Source organism: Phodopus roborovskii, unplaced genomic scaffold (assembly GCF_943737965.1).
Source record: "Phodopus roborovskii unplaced genomic scaffold, PHOROB, whole genome shotgun sequence".
Lineage (NCBI taxonomy): Eukaryota > Metazoa > Chordata > Mammalia > Rodentia > Cricetidae > Phodopus > Phodopus roborovskii.
The window spans coordinates 471,264-489,335 of record NW_026126448.1 but is presented as its reverse complement, the minus strand read 5'-3'; the positions used below and the strand labels follow the sequence as shown (position 1 = coordinate 489,335).

The window sequence follows — 18,072 nt, the reverse complement described above, 5'->3', positions numbered from 1 at the left end:
ATTGTCTCAACTATTTTGGAAATTGGTAGAGAAGCTCACTACATCAATCACAATTTTGTTTTTTTCCCGACACAAGGTTTCTCTGTGTAGCTTTGTAGACCAGGCTGGCCTTGAACTCAGAAATCAGCCTGCCTCTGCCTCCCGAGTGCTGGAATTAAGGGCGTAGGCCACCACCGCCCAGCCTATCAATTACAATTTTAACGACATGGTTCTTTCCTATCTGGGAGGCACAATCCCTATGGCAGCCTGGGCCTGGCTGCCTCTCCCTACTCTTCAGGCCTTGGCTGAAAGGTCATCATCCTCCCTCGGAGGCACTTCCTGAGTGCTTTCCTCGTCATTATCAAGCACTTTATTTGGTCTAGTGTGTATTCATTTGTTAAATATACACGGTCAGACAACTGGTCTAGGTGCCAAGGGACACTGCAGTTCTCTGTGCTCATAGGACAGTCATTAAACAAAACAAAAATAAATAGCAACTTTGACAGAGGTTAAACGAGAGAAAAAGACAGAGAAAGGAATAGGAAGCAGGTCTGTGTTGCCACTGTTCACCTTTTTCTCTCCCTCTTTCTCAAACCTAAGTTCTGCGAGTCTACCCGGTACTTAGCACAGTACCCACGCCCATGTCCACAGCGAGCGTGGCAGAAGAAGGTGCTGAGCAAAGGAGCAGCTCCTGGCACTGGCCCTGTCTCTGGGACGCGAAGAGGGAACCTGAGGAGCAGAGGAAAAGCAACCCGCTTTCGGCGCTGGGTCGAGCCTCCGGGCAAGCAGTCGGGTGCCGAGCTGGCAGGGGACGGGAGAGGTGTCCGTGCCACTCGCAGGCTCTCGGCAGCCAAGGAAAGCGTGGGCAGCAAGCAGTAAGAGGCGTGGAGAGGAGCACACTTCCAGAGCTCACTAGCCAGGCCCGCTACGTCCTTCCAACTCCTAACTTTACAGCGAGGGAGACCGGGACCGTCCAACCTCTAAATGCCTATAGTGGTGAAAGATGTCGCAAGTACAGTTTGGGGGTCCCCGCACTCCTCCGGGCCCGCTGCAGGTGCACCACCACTTTACCCACCTGCAAGGTATCAGAAACCCAAGGCAGAGAGTGTTATGCAGGTTCCACCTATAAGGAGGCAAAACTAGGAATTCTTAACTTCGATTGGTTGAAGCGTCTGTCATTCGCAAACCGAGACTTTGCGTCCAGCCCCTTTCGCTCCCGGCAGGCCCTGCTCGGGGAAAGATGGCGGCGTCCAGGTAGAGGTCTTGTGGATACTGGACCGGTATGGCGTTGGCGTCAGGCCCCGCTTTGCGGGCGCTAGCTGGCTCTGGAAGGTTCGGTCTCGGGGGCTGCGGGGTCCCGAAACGCAAGGCGTACGAATGGGGCGTGCGTTCCACGCGGAAGCCCGAGCCTCGCCCCCTGGAGAGGGTGTACGAGATCCCGGGTCTGGAGCCCATTACCTACGAGGGGAAGATGCACTTCGTCCCCGGGCTGGCTCGGCCGATCTTCCCGCCGTGGGATCGCGGCTGGAAAGATCCACGGTACCACCGCTCGGCCCCGATCCCCGAGCAGCCTCTGTACAAGGAACAGCCCTGCTACATATTCCACCAGCGCTGCCGACTCCTTGAGGGTGAGGCCACGGGACAAACGGGAGGAGACCCTGTTCTCTCCAGGTTCAGCACTAACCCGGCCTCTGGGGAGGGTCTCTGTTTCTTCTTCTGCAAAGTAGAACTGGAATGACATTCATCTTCTAAAAGTCGTCAGGATAAAGTGAGATTTAAAGGGCAATTGGGAGAGGGAGCAATGGAGAATTTGAGTGACTCTTCTAGGATCATCTCTTCATTTCAGAGCTTCGCCAGCTGTAACAGAAGTGATTTGCTTATACATTCGTGGAGAGGTGACAGTTGAAGGGATTCTAGCCGGCCCGGACCTAGCAAACATGGCTCTGGAGGCCTTGCCCTTCTCTCTCATTCCTGCTGCCTTGCTAAAAACCGTTAGATTACATTCCCAAAACTAGCCCCCAATGTCTATTCCTTTATATGGCCACTTCTTCCTCCTGAGGCTGACTACCAAGGTCCAGTTATCAAAGTATTGAAGTCCAGCAATCAAAAGCCCCCCTTTGGCTCACCGAGTTAACATGCCCAATTAAAATTAAACACCATATCCTAAAGCAGGGGTTTCTTCTCTACCTTTATAAACTGTCCTTTTCCTGTGTGCCACATCTGTCTGCTCTCTATCCAGAAGTATTCCCTTGTCCTTCCAGGGCAAATAGCACTTCCCCCTTTTCCTTGTTCCCTTCCCCTTCTTCCTCATCCTGTTATCTCCTATCTTTGTCCCTCTGGGGCAAATAAACCTCCTTTGTGCTGAGAACTTGGTCTTGGGGGTCCTGAGCAGATACTTTTCCTTTCAATAGTGAAGCCAGGTCTGCAACGCTAGTTTCCTAGGTCGGTGTCTTTTATTAAAAGTCTGGGATATGTTTTCAAGAAAGGGATTTGCATCCAAAAGTCTACCTGCTTAGGGGCTTTTCACTCTTAAGAACAGATCAAAATGTCTGCAGTCAAAACCAGTTTGCTTCTCAGTATCATCAGGAATTATTTTCCAGAGTTGATTATTACGTGTACCTAGCCAGGTGGTGAAGGTGCACACATTTAAACCCAGCGCTTGGGACGCAGAGGCAAGCAGATCTCTGTGAGAGGCCAACCTGCCCTGAAAAGCAATGCAGAGAAACCCTGTCTTTAAAAAAAAAAAAAAAAAAAAAAAAAAAAAAAAAGAGTACCTTTCTTCATTCTTCAAACTTTCATCTTCACCTAGATCAGGAGGGGGAATAGGGTAGGTCCTAAAATTAAAAGCAGTTGAGGTATGTGGGAACAGTATTTTCCAAAGGGTAACTAGGAAATAAAGAGGTCTGACAGGGCTTAGGGGCTATGGGACTCAATCATAAATCCGGAAAAACTGATAGCTATACATCAGCCTTCTAAAATGGCCACTCCTATACCTACAAGCTGATTTTTCTAGCCATTAACCACTCAGAAGATGCTGTGAAGGATCTTACACAATATGACCCCTTGGAGTGACCCTGGTAATGGATGCCAAGTGTTTTAAAAGTTAAGATTGCACTCATTGAACTAGTCTAAAAAATGTATCTTCTGTTTTACACTTTCATAAGTCACAGAGAAGTCTTATAAAATTACAACAAAACCTTGCAAAATATGGGCCTGAAAAGCCAATATGGGTTATGGAGCGATTGTAGACTTTAGGATGGACAGGCTCAGATTCTCCTACTTGTGTAACCTTAAAGACAAGTGACTGGAAGCAGACTCTTCAATCTTGTCCAAGTTTCCCCTTTCATGACATAAAATCCCACATAACATAGATAAATTCATTACATAGAAATGACATTCAGTAAATGGCAGCTCTAAATATTATATATCCTGAATATATGCTAGAGAACCATAAAACTTGGCTCTGAGATTGCTAACAATAAACATCATAGAGCTGGGTCAGCTAATTAAGCAGTTCCCTGTTTTTGCAAATAAACTCTACTGGAATACAACCATATGCACATGTAAATTATTGCCCATGGCTGCACTTGTGTAACAGTGGCAGAATTGAGTAGCTGTGGTGGACTCAGACCTAATATAAGTTTGGTGTGCATCATCTTCTCTAGTCAGGGTTAGGGTATGCATGACTAAAAGATACTTTAAGTGAAGGGTTTGTCCACTGAGCTAGTCTCACAGCTTTGATTTATTTGCCTGTAGGAAGTCAGCAGGGATCTGAGCTGTCTTGAGCATGGTTGGAGCCCCTCCCATGGCAGGCACTCAGTCCCATACTCAACCCTCATCACCTTGAAGTAGATCATCATTCTTGAAGTCAAGTCAACTCTTTTTTCTTTAGGTTTTGTTCCTTAGATGACTCAAAACAACCCAGCCCCCTTGAGACAGCATTTTCACCATGGTCCTACCTGGTTGGCATGAGCATCTCTTCCTGAACTGTCTTGTCCCTTTCTTTTGTTTTTGTTTGTTTGTTTTGTGATGATTGTCCCAAAGGTATGAAGCAGGCTCTCTGGCTAACTAAGACCAAGTTAATAGAAGGCCTTCCCAAGAGCGTGCTTAGTCTTGTTGATGATCCAGGGAATCACATAGAGAACCAAGAAAAACGTGTTCTGGACATCATCTCTCATGCCCGTCTCTGGCACTCCCCCGAAGACATCCCCAAGAGAGAGACCTACTGGTGAGTTTCCCCAAAATAAGATAGATTTTCAACGGAGGAATATGGAGTTACATGTTGTTTTAAGTTTCCAAATGTCATTTTCTCTCCAAGCCCGGTCATTGTGAACAGCCTCATACAGCTGTGTAAGTCCCAGATTCTCAAGCACCCTTCCCTGGCCAGTCGAATGTCTGCCCAGAACTACGCCTTGGCCACCACCTGGAATCGAGGTTAGTTATCCTATAAACCAGGAGGCCTTGCCTGGTTTTGTCTTGTTTTTTAGTTTGTTTGTCTGTTTAATCTCTCTGCTGCTCTCAGCCCCCCCCCCACCAGATCCCATCCCTCCCATCCTGTTCCTGCCACATATTCTTTGGGTTCAGACACACCCTTTACAGGGTCTCACTGCACAAGGCTGGCCTCAGCCTTGTGATCTCTAGTCTGCACCACCATGCCCAGCAAATTTCCATTCCCCCTTTTAACTGCTTCTAAGACTTCATTCAGCCATCGACAGCTGACCATATCTGTTGAGTACCCACAGTATGCTTGGGAGTGTTTAAATACTGAAGATAAGGAAAAAAAAAAAAAAAAAAAAGCGTTGGTCTCTGCCCTCTCCATACTCAGCAGCTTTCTTTCTCTTTCCAATCTCCTGTACCCTTCCACATCCATGCTAGCGTAGCTGCTAGAGTGGTTCCTTTAACACAGCAAGCCTTTTTCTTGTGTTCCCTTGTTTGAAACCCAAGGCTGTCATTTATCACAGGATACAAGGCCTTCTGTGATGTGGGCTCCACCTAGTCCTAGTCTAATCGTCCTTTCTGCTGTCCCTTTCCCACATCCCTAAGTTTGTCACTGACAGCTTTTTGGTATCCAACTTTCCCACCTGTCTGCCTTTGCTCATGTTGTCTGCCTTGGCAGTGGATGCCAGGGTGTCAGACGGTAGTGCCAGTCCAGGTGTGGAAAGCGATGGAGTTGTGGAGCAGGGACACCAGCTGTGGAATACTTGGGACTTGGGCTGTCTGTCTGATCAGATTACCCCGTCTCCCCTCTTTGCATATGAACTTCTGGCAAGGAGTCAGCCTGGCAGAGGTAATGGCACCACTAAGGAAATTAGTGCACCTCGTTAATGGAGAGTACTTGTTGGCCCATTGTCAAGCATTACCTCTAATTAAACTGCCCCATTTTGAGCTGTCACTGGAGGAGGGATGTGGAGGGAATTGAATTAGAAACCACACTAGAGTGATCTGTGGGGAGAATCTAAAACCCAAGGTTAGGAGAGGTCCAGGCACATTTGTGTGGGGAAACAGGAAATGCCTTAGGAAACTAATCTTGAGGTGCAATTACTGCAGAAGTTATCCATCTGCAGATGTAGCATCCATTTTTTTACATATCTTGGGAGACTGCATGCTAATTAAATGGCAGTGCCGTGGACCAAACCAATTTCTGATCTTACAGTAGTCCTAATCCATTACCTTCACACTGAGATTTTACTCTCTCTGAAACCCAGGTACCTGCAGAGGGTGGTGCCACGCAGAGCCACTCAGGATGTTGATAAACACATGTTGTCAGGTGGCATGTGACTTCCCATGGCAACAATACAAACACCATTTCCACATTTTCACAACAGGCTCACCCATTAGTTTGCTGTGTATCTCCTTTGACCACCTGCATCCCCATGTAGAGTACAGGCTAGTCCAGCGCACCCGAGGTGCTCTGATCTTTTCTCTGTTGTTATGATGAATCCGGCCCTTTGCCTGGGTTTGAAAACCCCTTCTCTCTCCATGCCTCTTCCTCTCTGGCGTCATGTCCCAGTCACCCCCGTTTGCTTCTCTCTGCTTTTGCATGCTAGTCTTTAGTGTCTGGCAGACTCCTACCCAGAGCTTTTTTCCACCAGAGACACTGGGGCATTTGGCAGTGTGTGAAGACAGTGTTGTTGATGGTCAGGACTTAAATTGGCGTGGGTAGGGATGGAGGTGGAATTCTAGTGGCCAGAGGCCAGGGCTGCTGCTGAATACTTACATGCACAGCACAGCCCTCTAGACAAAGAATTAGCTGATCCCAGTAAGAGGGACCCACCCTTCTTCTTCCTCAGACACCCTTTGTTGTTATTTTTGAGGCAGTTTTTCTATGTAGCCCTGAGTGTCTTTGAACTCACTGAGATCTACCTGCCTCTGTCTCCCAACCTGTGCTGCCCAGTTTTAAAGTTTTGCTTCCTTCTGCAGGCACTCTGGGCTTTGCAGAGGGCTGTATCTGCATATGGCTTGTGCTTTCCTCTGCCGCCCTTGCTGCCTGAAGGGCTCATTGAGAGCAAAGGGTAATTCTGCCCTATTTTTGGGCCCCAGCCTGGAGCTGGTGCTTGGGAAGATGAAGGATGCTCAGGAGTCAGGAGCCTCTGGGTTATCCGAAGAGCTTCCAGAGAGAAGGATGTTCTAGTTCCTCACCCTCTCAGGGCCTCAGGGCACTAGTGTTCGGATGCCAGTTGTGAGTTCTATGGCCAGGCAGGTCATCTAGAAAACCTATAGCAGACTTGGACTTGAGGTTTGTGGGGGATGAAGGCTTCACACTTTGAGAGCTGTAAAAAGATCAGGTTAGACTAATCATCTTTTCCCCATTTTAGAGTCTCTTCTCCTTCAGGTCCGAGGTAGTAGTGGTGCCATACTAAGTGCCAAGGACCCTCTGCCCATCATTGCCTCCAGAGAGGAAGTGGAAGCTACCAAAAGTCATGTTCTCGAAACCTTCTATCCCATATCTCCTACCATTGATCTTCAGGAATGCCATGTTTATAATGTGGAAGATGACACGGGTAAGGAGCAAGGCCTTTGGATTTTAGGCAGGACAGAGATAAGGGACAGCTTTTTATTTATTTATTTGTTCATTCATTCATTCATTCACTCATTCATGTACTTATTTAATTTTGTAAGAGAAAGGATGTACTGATAGCCCTGGGTTCTTGGCACCACATATGAATTATCTTCTTCTAGAATCTATGTGGCAGCCCATGCTTCCTAACTCATAATCTTTTGTTATTCTTGTTGGGAATCACTTCCCCCAAGAAATGCTGAACTTTCAGTCTCAATCAGGGACTTTTCATTTATCTTCCCACAGCCCCTGAGTCACCCTGGACCTGGACACGTCTCTGTGCTGGGATGTGATTGGTTTTTCTGTGTGGTTCCCCTCTAGACTATGAGCCCCTCACAGGCAGTAGCAGGCTCCACTTGGGTTCTTGCTTCCTGTCTAGAGCTGAGTGTGGAAGTGTGCTGGGCGTCCTTGTACTGCAATACTGGACAGTTTGGAAGACCAAGACATGCAGAAAACCTGGTCTCCTGGCTTTTCAGAGCGCATATCACTGATTTCAGGCACTTAATCTAGAAGCCCCTCTCCCCAACCCACCAGAGATTTACTCATAGCCACTCAGAAATGTTCATGACAAAGTCATGTCTGAAGTGAACCTGAAGTTGTAAGTTGCAAGGCAAGCCGCTTGTTACTAATAGTAGAGTATGGACTGACTTCTGCTTTCTCCTTTTTTTTTTTTTTTTTTTTTTTTTTGTTTTGTTTTGTTTTTTTTCAAAACAGGGTTTCTCTGTGCTTTGGAGCCTGTCCTGGAACTAGCTCTTGTAGGCCAGGCTAGCCTTGAACTCACAGAGAGCCACCTGCCTCTGCCTCCGAGTGCTGGGATTAAAGGCATGCGCCACCACCGCCAGGTTAAATGTGTAGCCGAAGCTGGCCTCAAACTCCAGATCCTCCTGCCTCTGCCTCCTTCAGCAAACCCTTCCAGCCTGCACAACCAGAACCGGCTGCTTTCTTCTTAATAACGACTGCAGCTTTAAGTTATCCATGTTTTATTATTACTGTCACGTGTGCGCTTGGATGATAGCGAATGGGTGGAGTTAGAATGTGTGTGTAGGAAGCACCTGCTACAGGTTGGCAAGCATTTTCTGTGATGAACCAAATAGTAACATTTAGAACATTCTGGGTTTTATAGGCCACCTCTAGCTTCTGTCTCAGCTCCTCAGTAGCCATCGGTAGCTCCATGAGCTCATGTGATTGTGTACTCTGAGTCTTTAGTACCTTCCCTGAGCCAAGGTCAGGACTCTCCCGAGGCTCTGTGGCAGGCTGGTAAATGTGTCTCCTCACTCCTCCTGTCTCTTCTCTTGCAGGGTTCCGGGAGGACTATCCTTACCCTCATGCCCACACCTTGTATTTCCTGGAGAATGCCAATTTACGGCCACAGCGCTTTCTTCCAGAGCAGCTAAGGGCCAAGATGCTCCTGTTTGCTTTTGGGAATGCCCTGGCTCGGGCTAGGCTCCTCTATGGGGTATGTGTGTGGAGAAAGCCATGGAGCTGCTTTCTGTGGGCTTGGCCTCCTGCTGTAAAGACTGCTTCCAGGAAGAGTGGAGTGGGGACCGACTTTGAGTTTGACTGAGGAATCTTAGGAAAGTGCACTTCTGCTTAACCTGCAGCAACCAGCTGACCTATCCTGGGGGCTGACACAGCGGCCCTTGGTGTCATTTAGAGTTCCCCTTTCCAATGTGCCAAAGACTCACCCTGCAGTTCCCAACAGGCTGTGTGGGGAAAGGAGGGGACAAGGCACACCCTACTCAGAAAGCCTGTAGTTAGTTGTCTGGGCAGGCTCCACACAGCAGTCTGCTCTGCAGGGTCAGAACTGGAGCCTGCGGCACCATCAGGAGGCCCAGGAAGTGAGGCCAGGCAGTTCACTGTCAGGTCAGTGTGGGCTACAGGGATACAAGGCACCACTCGCTAGTGGCCCTCCATATCAAGAGAAAGCCCCAAGACCTATATGGTGTAGAATGGAGGCTGTGTGGTTGTCACAGAAAGCTGTCTCTAGATGAGGGAAAGGTCTGGTTGGGCGTAGGAGTGGGAACATAGGACGTAGTTTCTGAGAGCTCCCGTTGTTTCCCGGGTCTCCATTAGAACCAAAGGGTGCTCCTGGGAGTGAGGGAATTCGGATTTCCATCCATCCTGCCTGGTGTAGGTACTGGCCGGGCTGGGTTTGGTTGGCTGCATGAGTGGGGAGTAGAATGAACTGTCCTGTATTGAACACCTGATACATCCCACATGTTAACAAACTGTTGGTGTCAGTGGTTCTCAGAGTACGGTCCTGGAGGAGCAATAGCACTTTACCTAGGAGCTTGATGTGTACTTCACAGACCCACTGATTCGGGAGTTCTGGACTGGGGCCCTCTGGGTGGGGCTGGTGCAAGCTGGAGTTTGGCGAACTACTCACATGGTTTGCTCTTTTGAATAATCTGTGTTAGCCTGGCTTTATAGATGAAGAGACAGGCTCAGGGAGGCTAATTGATATTTCTGATCATATAGCCGAGAACCCAGAGTGGGCTGGGTCATAGTTCAGTGGCAGAGCACCTTTCCAGCATGTGTGAGTCCCCAGGTCCCATCCCCAGCATGGTAAGAAATGGAACCATGGCATCTTCATGTGGCCTTGTTCCGTCTTGACAGTGGGCGTGGTGATGGGCAGCTGGCTTCAGTCCCATTCCTCACTGTATACTTTCTGAGCTCTCTGTAAGATTAGGTAAATTGTCTGTGATCCCGCTAATGAGTAGGACAGTGGAGATTGATCTGTGATTCCTACAGCTTCAAAAGGAAGTTGCCTCCAGTTTGGGCAGAGTAAGGTAGAAGCACATGCCATCTCCCAGGCCCACAGGCTCAGTGTGGTCTTTGCCAGCTATTGCCAGAAGGGCCTAGGTAGCAGTGCTGGCTAATTGCCACCAGTTAGATAGGAGAAGTAGTCTCCTCCACCGTCTCCAGGTACAGATTATTCCTGGGGCTGTGCAGTTGAGCGGTGATGGGACGAGCCTCCATGTAAAAGGTAAAATTGCTGAGAAATTTATGTACTACCTGCAGTTTTATTGATCTGTAGAGGGAGATAAGAGTCAATACCGAATCTTAGCTAACACAGGTACTTCTCGTTTTATTTATTTCTCATGTGGCTTAGAACAGGTGTTTCTAAGACCAACAGCCCTGGTGTGGCCTACACTTGTGACTTCCATTAATATCTAGTCCTAACGTCAGGTGAACCCTGGAGGGGCAAGGCGGCAGCATTTTTGCATCGGGGTGCCCAACTTCTTATGGCTGGACTGTGGGATCTTTGCAAAGGCGGCCATAGAATTACACAAACAAGAACACTTAAGAACTGATGTTTGGCTCATGCTTTTAATCTCAGCACTTGGGAGGCAGAGGCAGTCAGATCTCTGAGTTTGAGGCCAGCTTGGTCTACAAAGCAAATTCCAGGACAGCCAGGGCTACACAGGGAAATGCTGTCTCCAAAGCAAACAAACAAAACACTCAAGAGAGAAAGAGGCACTGCTGTCAAGACACTGGAACACCGGGTGCAGCCTGGACAGTGGGTTGCCTGACTTAGCTCATGCACAAACATCTCCAAATCTTCACTTCTGTTTGTGGAGCAGGATTATACTTCTACTCATGAAAAACAGGCAGTCTGCCTGGACTTGGGAAACTCCTGTAACTGTCCTGAGTGCCACTACTGTTACCGTGAGATCATCACAGGCCCTGGCGTGACGTGCCTGGAGTACACCCTCCAGGAATGTGACCCTCTAGAAGTTACAGTAAGCAAATGAAACGCAGATGACTGACTGCAGTGATGCCAGGCCCTTCAGAGCAAGGCAGACGGGACAGCACATCCAGTCTGTCTCTGTGACATCAGACAAGTCAGTTTTCCATGTTGAGTCTGTCTCCTCAACTGTCAGATGGAGTGAAAACTGAATGACAGGTCTAATCAGAAGCTTCCAGGTTAGCCTTTGGTGGCTGATGTCACTGTTGTTTTATTGGGTAAGGCAGGGTTTTGAGGGATTCCCTCTGTTAACCTCCCAACTCTCCTGAACTGAATGGCTTGCCCAGTAATTGCCTGTCAGCAGTGGGAGTTAGTACTGGAGTTGAAGAGCAGGTTTCTGGGGCCTTGAGGCAGAGAAGGTCAGGCTAGGTGACGAGAGGCCAGGCTGGGTGAGGAGAGGCCTGACCGGGTGTGTGTGTGTGTGGGGGAGGCTGACTGGACAGAGGAGCTCCTCATTCTGCCTTACCTGCCCTGAGGTGAAGCCATAAAAAGGAAGCAGGTGGGTGTTTCAAAGGATGGAGGAAGCCTAGTATGCATTCTTTGCTGCATAGTTTGCCTGTCTGTCCACTCTTCTTAGAACACCACCAAGGTCTTGGAGCAGCCCATAGTCGTGCAGAGTGTGGGCACTGATGGCCGCGTCTTCCAGTTCCTCGTGTTGCAGTTGAACACCACAGATCTGGCCTCTAGTGAGGGCATCAAGAATCTGGTATGGATAGACTCAGACCAGCTCCTTTACCGGCACTTCTGGTGTCTCCCAGTCATCAAAAAGAAGGTGGTGGTGGTAAGTCCAGCTGCCCCGAGCCTGGGATTACAGGGCCTTGAGTCCATTGGAGTGAGCCTTGGTTGGGCCTGGTTTGGCAGGAGGAGCTCTGGGAACTGGAAACCCACAGCTGCCTCCCTTCTCTTCAGTCCCTGTGTCCACTGTCCCACCTGCTTCAGTGCCTTGGTGGACCCTGTTACAGCACAGTCACACTGCTGCCTTGTAGTTATCACTAAACCCCCCAGAAGGCAAGTCTGTGAGCACTGAGGTCAGCCATGTGGGTCTCCTCCTGTGACCCTGCCCCTGCTGCACCGGGCGCAGCTCGTCCAGCCTGCTGTCTGTGCAGTGGCATTGCCGACAGTAAACCGGCTCAGGCTAGGATGCAGCACAGAGAAGCACTCGGGATGAGGGGACAGCGCAGGCACCGCAGCGTCTGTGACCCGCCATGCCCAGGGGCCTGTGTGCCCACTGCCTTGGTGGAGCTGAGTGGTCTTTGCATTTTGAGTCGGGCCTGGTGACTCCTCTCTCCAGCCTGTCAGGTTGTTTCTCCCTTGAATTGCTGTGTGTGTGTGCACCCTTCACTGGCCTCAGCCCCCATCATCAAGCCACCCCCATCAGTCAGTTGTTAGTCATGCCCTCCTGTCTGCAGGCTGTCTTTCTCCTGGGCATGAACTCAGTGGCGGGCCTGTTGGTCAGGACTCACTCCCACTTAACCCCTCCAGTTCCATTTCCTGCCTCTGCATCCCACCACCGTGGGCTTGGGTGCTAACCTTGCCTCGGCCCTTCCTGCCCTCATTTGTATCCCTGTGTTATTGTATGCACTAATCTCTTTAAACCTCCTCCTCTTTTCTCCCAGGCGCATTCTACTTGTCTGTTATGTGTGAAAGTGAGTTAATCACACACAATCACCCTTCGTCTCTTTGTATTGCTTCTGTATTGAGGTCTTGTCACCTCTTCTTGTCAGTATTTAAACTTGGAAGTTTCTTGAGGCTAGGAGCCAGATCTACATACCTCCTGGGCCTCCAGCAGTGAGCACAAGCCTAACACAGTTTGAGCAGGAGCCTGCCAACCAGTATAGAATGGGGAGTTCTTGTCACTTCCTGGTGGTTGGAGTGAGGGGACTTAGCAGAGCAGATGACTTGGCTGAAGGGTGTCAGAAACCCTTAACATATCTGTGTCCTTGGTCACTGAGAGGTGATATGGGAAAGAGACGGTGATTCGGTGATTCGCCAGGCACTGAGGATTCACAGAAGAGTGACCTGTCTTGTTTACTGTCGTGAAACCTGGTAGAAGGAACCTAATGGTCTGTGTTCTTTCCAGGAACCCGTTGGGCCTGTTGATTTCCAGCCAGAGACGTTCAGGAAGTTTTTAGCTCTGTACTTACATGGTGCTGTGTGAACTTCTGGGGCCTGACACCCTACCTTCTTGCCTCTGAAGAGCTTTCGTCCTAGGGAGATGGGGCCTGGGCCTGGGCAAGCCTCCCACTCCCTCTCCATATGGTGGTCTTGCTGGTAATAAAGACTCTTTGTACTGCTCTGGTGCCTGAGTTGGTGTGAGGTTGTCTGTGAGGTGCTGATTGTAGACCATGCCTTGTGCCTCCTTGCTTCTCACAAGCACAGACCCTGGACCAGCTGATGTGCGGTACCTGAGTTTCAGGTTTCCTCATCCCAACGGTATCACTTCCCTTGGAGTTTTTGGGTGTTCCCCCTCTTTTGTTTTTGAGACAGTATTGCTATATAGCCAGCCTTGCCTTGAACTTGCCATCCTTTGACCTTCGCATCTAGAGTACTGGGATTTCAGGCTTTTGCCACCACACCCTGTCCCTTCTTGGGTTTTTCTTTTTCCCCTTATAGTACTGGGGTTGAACCTCACTGTACTACTGAGTCACATCCCTGCCTCCATTTTTATGCTGAAGAGTGTAGCTATGAGTCTGCCCCGCCTGCCTCATGGCAGGTACAGTAAACCTGTGCTAAGTTCTTGTGGAGAATTTAGTGTATACAGGTGGTCTGTCTGTCTGTCTGTCTTACCAATGAGTGCCTTGTGCCAAAAGAGGCTGGAAGACAGGGTCAGCTGCCTCAGGACTGGAGTTACAGCTGGCTGCAAGCTGCTGTGTGGGTCCTGGAAACTGATCCTGGTTCCTCTGGAAGACCAGCCAGTGCTCTTAACTGCTGAGCTATTTAAATCACACACATCCCTTTGACCATAGAGGCTCATTGTAGATTCCTAGTCTCCTGCTTGATGGGCTTGGTTGATGAGTTTCCTGGGTCAGCTGGCCTCCTAATAACTTCAAGTCCTACTTGACATTATGCCTTGTGCACAACAGGGTAGTTGTGCATTAAGTGCCACTGTCATAGTCAAGAAAAGTACTGGGTAATGAGTGTGTGGAAGGCATAGTCCTCTCCCTAAATTGAGGACTCACAAGAAGCGGCCCCACACTCCCACCGTGCATGTCCTGAGCTTCCCTGGTGTACACCTAGGGACAGAGACTTGGGTGTGGATGCTTGTGGAGAAAGTTGTGCGCCTGGGGAGCACAGATGGACAGCGGAGGGATGGAGCTTGTCCACTGCATCTCTGATTACAGTGGGGTCCACAGAATTCCCAAAGCTTATACATCGATGAGCCTGTCTACATGGACGTTTGACTTGTCACAGGTGACAAGTCACCTGTGTAACTGCCACTCCCACAGAGGGCAAGGCCTTGGATAAGGTGGCCTGTGAATACTCAGGCGTCCTATGGGAAGGACAGAGAGACCTTGAAGCTGGGTGGTATCCAACAGTGTTGGCATGGGCCCAGTCTGTGCCCCTTGAGGCTATGCTCTTCCACTTCACAGCTAGCTTCAGGCCTTGGCAGGGGCCATGGGACTGGAGGAGATGTGGGCAAGAGGGCTCACCAGAAGAAGATGTGAGAGGTGACACCTGGTGTGTCAGGTGCCTGGGAAGGGAGCATGGGGGTTGGGATGGAAGTTGGGGTTGTCTCATGAGACCTTGAACACCAGGTACTTTCCAAGGGAAGTAGGTGGTCTGGCATGGGGTCCACGGAGCCTTGTTGCCACTTTGACTTTTTCTTGAAGGATATAAACAAATTTTTTTTTAAAAAAGTATAAAAGTTATCACTCCCCCCGAGCAGGCCCTAGTCCTTCTCTCAAGGCATAGTCCAGATTACTGTCCGTGTCAAGATGTGTGTGTCCGAAGCACACAGCAGTGTATACTTAGTGTCCTCCTTACACACTTACCTAGTCTTGTGAGTCTCAGGGTCCTGCCACACAGATTTCAGCTACCACACAATGCAGTAGCAAGCACCCCCTGCCTGTGGCTCCCAGTCTGCTCTTGGCAGCACAGCCATCGGGTAAATTGTTGGCCGTGGGATTGCTGTGTCAGAGGAAGGTTTCAACACTGGTGGCATCACAGAGGATGAGCTGGCAGATAGCTGAGAAGGCCAGCTGGAGGCCACTGTGGTGATCCTCCGCAGTGGCAGTGATGGCCAGAAGCCTGGGGCAGCCTAAGTCCTGTGGGGACCGGCTTGTTGGCTGGTGAAGAGGATGACGTGAATAGCCTGAGTGAGGGGTGGAGGCTCTCAGTAAGCAGTTAGCCCATGCAGCTTGAGATCTGAGGATGGGCCCACACTACAGGGTTTGCAGTCTATGTTCCCCCTAGCTCCAGAGTGAGCACCTCCTACATGCTGGGCATGGTCCTATCACAAGGACCCAGAGCCCACAGCACAAAGAACCAAACTGAACACAAAGTATAGCTTCTCTGTACTGAGGCAGGAGGAATGGTGGGTATCACCATCCCCAGACGGATGGAGAAACCAAGAAGGCTGAAGGGCCCACATAATTTTCTGGTGAAGAGCTAGAAAGTTCGTATGTGGTGACAACTGCCACCTTTATAAACTCCCCCAACTCCCCTGTGCCCAACCACCTTGTCTCTTCAACTGTCCCTCCCTCTTTTTTTTCTCAAGTTTTTTTGAGACAGGGTTTTTATTTATAGTCCTGGATGTTTTGGAACTCACTCTGTTGACAGGCTGGCCTCAAACTCAGATATCCGCCTGCCTATGTCTCCTGAGCGCTGGGATTAAATGTGTGCACCAACACCACCACCGGGTTACTTTTTTTTTTTTTTTTCTTAAACATCTATTTTTATTTTATGTGCATTGATGTTTTGCATGTATGTATGTATGTATGTATGTATGTATGTGTGTGTGTGTGTATGTATGTGTGTGTGAGGGTGTCCGCTTCCCTGGAACAGTTATGAGCTTCCAGGTGGGTGCTGGGAATTTAACCCAGGTCCTCTGGAAAAGCAGCCACCACTGCTCTTAACCCATGAGCCATCTCTTCAACCCCTATTTTGCTTTTCTCATGGGGTGACATTCTGTGTGGCTCAGGGCTGGCTAGCCTGAGTCTGAAGGAAGGAAGAAGTCTCTGAAGGGGAGAAGGACACTTGGACAAACTGCCCAGAGGGCTTTAAGCAACACATTTGGGACCAAAGTGACATTCTCCTAGTGAGCCTCAAGGTGCCCAGTCCACTAAAAAGCTCGTTCCTGCTGAGAGTGGAGGTAGACACCTACAATCCAAATGCAGGAGGACAGAGGTTTAAGGCCATCTTTGCAGACACACTGGGTATTCCTGCCCAGTTTGGGCTTGGATCTTGAGAAAGCCTGGCTCAATTCAGTCTCAAGGGAATTAAGTCTGGCCTGGGAGGAGGCCATTCCCCACAGCCTCCAGCATCCAGCTGCCCCCATGTTCTCCTCTGTGGAGTGAGCACAATGCCCCTCTTCACTACTTTTCACCTTTTGAGTTAGGTGGTCTGCATCTGGCCTGGCATCCCTCAGACGAACGAGTTTGGAGTTTTAGAAGCCCCAGCTGGGAGTTCACTTTCTGCCCAATGTGGCCCTTGGCAGAACACCTGTGGCTTGATGTCACTTGGAGAGCTATGTCTCTCACACACTCCTTGTAGGCCTAAGGCTGGAAGATGCTGCACAGGGTCAGCTCAGACTCTTACTCAAGTTGACTCCCTTGAAGCAGACCTGATGGAGTCAGAATGTCCCTTTAATATGCCCACAAGAATGCCGAGAGTCACCTGGTATGGAGAACCTGAACCACTCCACCCATTCCAGAAACTGCTAGAGACATGTGTTTACTTTCAGTTAACTCTAGTGCATGTTCCTTGCCTCAGATGACAAGTCACCAGCCACTTGGTCTACTTTCATAGTAGTTCATGAAGTCTATTATGTCCAGATCTGAGCAAGGCTGTGGATACTGAGCAGACAAAGCAGGTCCTGCAGCCACAGTACTTACATCCCTGCTACTAGCCACTGCCTGGTAGAAGGCTAGGAGGGACATACTTGTGAGCTACTAACAGCTGGGGGATGTTAGCTCTGCCCTCCAAGGCCAGGCAGGAATGGTACACTGAGTAACAGGCCCTATGCATCAGTGTCACAGGGTAAAGGCCTCAATGGAAGGAAGAGCAAAACCAGGTTATTTGGAGCCAGCGTGAGCTCTGAGCTGGGTATGGACCAGAGCAGCCCACATGCAGAGCCACTGGCCCTCGTCCCCATAGTATTTGCAGAATTACACCTGGATATCTTTGCCAAAAAAAGGAAGTGTAAGTGACTGGGTAGCCAGTGAGCTGGCCCTAACTCCAGAGCCACCCCTGGGAAATGCTTGTGTATCTTCCACTGCACATACACTCACCCTGGGATCCTAGCAACCAGACCTCCTCATACACACATACCACCCCTTCCCCAGCTGGCTTTCACAACTCCCCACAGGGGAATGAATGCCCTCTATCCAAGCACACTCCTTTAATTTTCAGGTGCTCTGATGGAATGTCATCCTGTACTTTCAGCCTCATGCCTGACTTCTGGGCCATACCCATCATCTCCCAGTAGGGGCCTTCCCTAAAGGTTTTGAGGTGAGGGGGTGATGGACCTTGGGTAGCCTAGTGTCTCCTTCCCAGATCTGTCCCCCTTCTCAGTTCCCAGAGCTAGGCTGGGCTGTGAGCAGGGCAGGCAGGATGCTGCCGTCTGAGGAATAATGCTTCATGCCAGCTCCCTCAGGCCACTTCTCCCCAGGCCCATCTAGGGAGTGGGTTTGCTGCCCAGGCCAAGACCTCTATATCTGTGTCCAGCCTGTAGAGGAGCAATTGTACACCACCCTAGAACAAACACGATTTATAGGCTTCTAACCCAGATAGACCAATGTGGGGACCCACATGTCTGGAGTCCCGAGGTTCCCTACGCCACTATTCTAGAAGTATGTACTTTTACCAGCCAGTGTGCTGGGATTGTGAGACTCAAGCCAGATGTCACAGTCCGTCCCTAGGAGTTCCTAGGCTGCCTAGTGGTCATTGGCAGTAACTAGTTTCTGGATCTGTAGTAGCAGGTACCCACAAAGGCCACCTTTCCCACACCTATGGCCCTGCTCACAGGTGACAGCACTGGGGACAGATGCCCCAGTATATTCCAGGGGTGACTGACCCAGTGACCTTCAGGTCCTCCAGAAACACCCACTAAGCACTTGCCAGGAGATAG

General features: G+C 49.7%; 1 protein-coding gene across 1 annotated transcript; it reads left to right on the top strand.

Moving 5' to 3' along the window:
• The first annotated feature begins 1,206 nt into the window (after positions 1-1,206).
• On the top strand, positions 1,207-13,079 carry Mrpl37 (mitochondrial ribosomal protein L37). Its single transcript, XM_051188367.1, has 7 exons — positions 1,207-1,607; positions 4,024-4,207; positions 4,298-4,413; positions 6,795-6,980; positions 8,335-8,492; positions 11,362-11,565; positions 12,865-13,079. Exons 1-7 carry the CDS (start codon positions 1,262-1,264, stop codon positions 12,940-12,942), a joined length of 1,272 nt encoding a protein of 423 aa, XP_051044324.1. The 5' UTR covers positions 1,207-1,261; the 3' UTR covers positions 12,943-13,079.
• The last annotated feature ends 4,993 nt before the right edge of the window (positions 13,080-18,072 follow it).